This window comes from Vicia villosa, unplaced genomic scaffold (assembly GCF_029867415.1).
Source record: "Vicia villosa cultivar HV-30 ecotype Madison, WI unplaced genomic scaffold, Vvil1.0 ctg.003351F_1_1, whole genome shotgun sequence".
Lineage (NCBI taxonomy): Eukaryota > Viridiplantae > Streptophyta > Magnoliopsida > Fabales > Fabaceae > Vicia > Vicia villosa.
Genome location: NW_026706185.1, coordinates 120,240 through 122,927, shown reverse-complemented (window position 1 = coordinate 122,927; position 2,688 = coordinate 120,240). Strand labels below are relative to the sequence as shown.

Sequence of the window (2,688 nt, the reverse complement as noted above, 5' to 3'; positions counted from 1 at the left end):
GTAAATGTTTATGTTCCATTATGAAAAGGTACATCAATTAGTGTAAAAGAGTTGCCGATTACCTTATCCGGTGTGAGGTAGTCGTGAAACTTATCGTAAAGGCCGTATTCGTTAAGTATCTTCACGATAGAGAATCGTTGGTATTGTGATTGATACTTGATACGAAAGACCAGTTTTCTATTCAATAGAACATCAAGGTGAGTGGTCCAAATCTTAGGATTATCCTCTCCAGCCTACATCAAGTCATTCAAAGTGTTTAGTGGTTTAATTTTTTTAGTATTGATCAAATGTAAGTAATATAAAAGCTAATGTCGTACTTACAGTTTTCATAACTTCTCGCAGTTCCTTAGCAGTCAATTTAGTATAAGGTATGCAATCCTTATCCCAAAACACAAAGATTCCCTTGTGGTTGTCATACTCCACCTCAACCTCCAGTTTGAATCTAAAATGGAAAGTGACAAATAACATTAAACCATGCCATAAGAAAAAGATTCCAGATTGAATGTAAGGGAAAACTTAAGTATTTACTTGGTAACGGGCTCAGATTCCGTGTTTCCAGTTGATTCAAAATACCATCCAAACTTGGAGGCTTTAAAACCTATGGTCGTCCCAATAGTTGTTGCATAACAATCCTGTTGCGAAAAGTTACATGGAAAACAGAATTGCAATCAGAAGAAAGCATAGTTGTAAGCACAACAAACCAGAATTGTAATTTAAAGTTTGGATTAAAAACTAATTTTACCATACCTGCAATGTAATAGATCCATTATACAAAAAAAGTAATATAAATATTAGTAACACCTTTCCAAATTCAGAAATTGCACGGACACTTTTTACCTCACTCAATTTAGTCCAGAAATTGTTGCTAGATTGAACGGATGAATCGCAAGTCATTGATTGGGAAGGGGCAGGCATGTTGTCTCCAAAACTGTTACATCATAGTAAGTAGTCAAAACATCAACTAACTAATAGGAATGTATGATGTATTTCACTAATTGATCCCTAAGAACTTCTTACTTTGCTTTGTATTGAACAACTTGTGGATGATCCAAGTTAAAGTAAAGCCTAGAGCCGCTCCATGCGTTGGAAAGACATGGTAAACCCGAAACTGAAATGTAATGTGTAACGCTTGTTATGTTAGAAAATAAAATAGCATGAAAAGAACACGAATCCGATTTGTTAATCAAACCTGTATTTGGCTTGCACCATGCATGTGTCAATACTATTAAAGTAGGACCAGAAGAGTTGTTAGGGGTAGTGTAATTCACAAACTGCTTGGCATAATCATCCCATAGCACCAGCTCAATGACATTCCCCTGTACATCACGTAAATTGACATTGACGCAAGACTTTCTTCCCCCACCTCCCACCTGGATCTTTAAAACATCCTGTAACACCCCAATCACATCTGCAGGGAAATTGTATAAAATTGTATGAACACAAAAATAACATCCCTGATAACCATGCATTCGAGTGAAAAGTGGATAAATTTGTATATATCAATACTTGATGCAATGTATGATATGAGAAATTAAAATAACAAACATAAAAAATGAACACGGACTTAACAGTGGCAATGGTTAGTATAGCTTACCATACAACATGTCATGTTTGAAGTCACCTTTGAGGAACTTCTCAATAGGGAAGAAACTGAAACTATGAGCTGGTATTTCCGGTATAGCCACTTTGGTCTTGGTAGTGCCTCCATTAAAGATGAGCTTGAGTGGGTTACAACACACCTTCAGTGGAACATCATTCTCAACTGGCTCTCCGTTATATAGATTATACGTCTCATGCTCCTTGACAACTTCAACCCAATCTTGGAAGTCCCTGCTCCGAGTTATCACATGAATCTTATCACCCTGTGAAATGCATAAACAACAACCAAAAACGAGGATTGTACATTCAGTTCATGTGAACATAAAGAACTTTGAAAATGCTCAAATGAAAAGAAATTAACCAAATGTCTGTTAAGTTTAAAAAAAGTGTTAAGAGTTAGAAAAAACTATACCTGTCCATCTTGAATAACGGCTTCAATGTGTTGTTGCCCATTTTTTTCAATAACAACCCATAAATCAACTACTCTAATGAGCATTTTCCACACTTGGTTCCCCTTTACCATATCCTTGATTAGAATGGGCTGCCTTGACATCCTTCCTGTGGTAAAAATGTAAACTTGAGCCGGATACTTTTTCTAAACGTGTAAGCATGCCATAAAAATGAAAACTTGAGGAAACATAAATAACAGAAAGAAAGATCAATAGCAAGAGCAAACACACAAATACCATCTATTGCAAACCATGTTAGATCCAAACAGAGGTATTAATAGTAAGAGTAAAAGCAAACACACAAATACCATCTATTGCAAACCATGTTCGATCCAAACAAAGGTATTAGAAGTCAAAGTAAAAGCAAACACACAAAAAAGGTTAGAACCAAGGTTTTGGCAGACGAAAGATGTTGAAAGATGCGTTTTTTTGTTGAACCGTTCAAATCAATGACATTGCGTGAAGAATCCGAAAGGTTCGTACCTGGTGTTTTTGATGTTTGGAGAAAGAGTGTGATGTTTGGTACAGGTAGCTCTCTGGGCGGTGGTAGATATCTCCGGTTGCGCAAAGATGAGAGCAGAAATGTTGGTGATGTTTGCAGAGAGAGTATTGGTTCTTGTATTGCTTGCAAAGAGATTAT

General features: G+C 36.3%; 1 protein-coding gene across 1 annotated transcript; it reads right to left on the bottom strand.

The window, feature by feature from the left end:
* Positions 1 to 738: 738 nt before the first annotated feature.
* Positions 739 to 2,122, bottom strand: LOC131640870 (uncharacterized). Its single transcript, XM_058911244.1, has 6 exons — positions 2,012 to 2,122; positions 1,595 to 1,862; positions 1,190 to 1,408; positions 1,018 to 1,108; positions 838 to 928; positions 739 to 747 (listed from the first exon to the last, which is right to left on the bottom strand). Exons 1-6 carry the CDS (start codon positions 2,120 to 2,122, stop codon positions 739 to 741), a joined length of 789 nt encoding a protein of 262 aa, XP_058767227.1.
* Positions 2,123 to 2,688: the final 566 nt, after the last annotated feature.

Coding starts and splice junctions, on each gene's coding strand:
- LOC131640870 (XM_058911244.1), bottom strand. CDS start 2,122: ATGGTAAAGGGGAACCAAGTGTGGAAAATGCTCATTAGAGTAGTTGAT. Junction 1,863..2,011: donor CCGTTATTCAAGATGGACAG/GTATAGTTTTTT, acceptor TGCATTTCACAG/GGTGATAAGATTCATGTGAT. Junction 929..1,017: donor GTTGTTCAATACAAAGCAAA/GTAAGAAGTTCT, acceptor ATGATGTAACAG/TTTTGGAGACAACATGCCTG.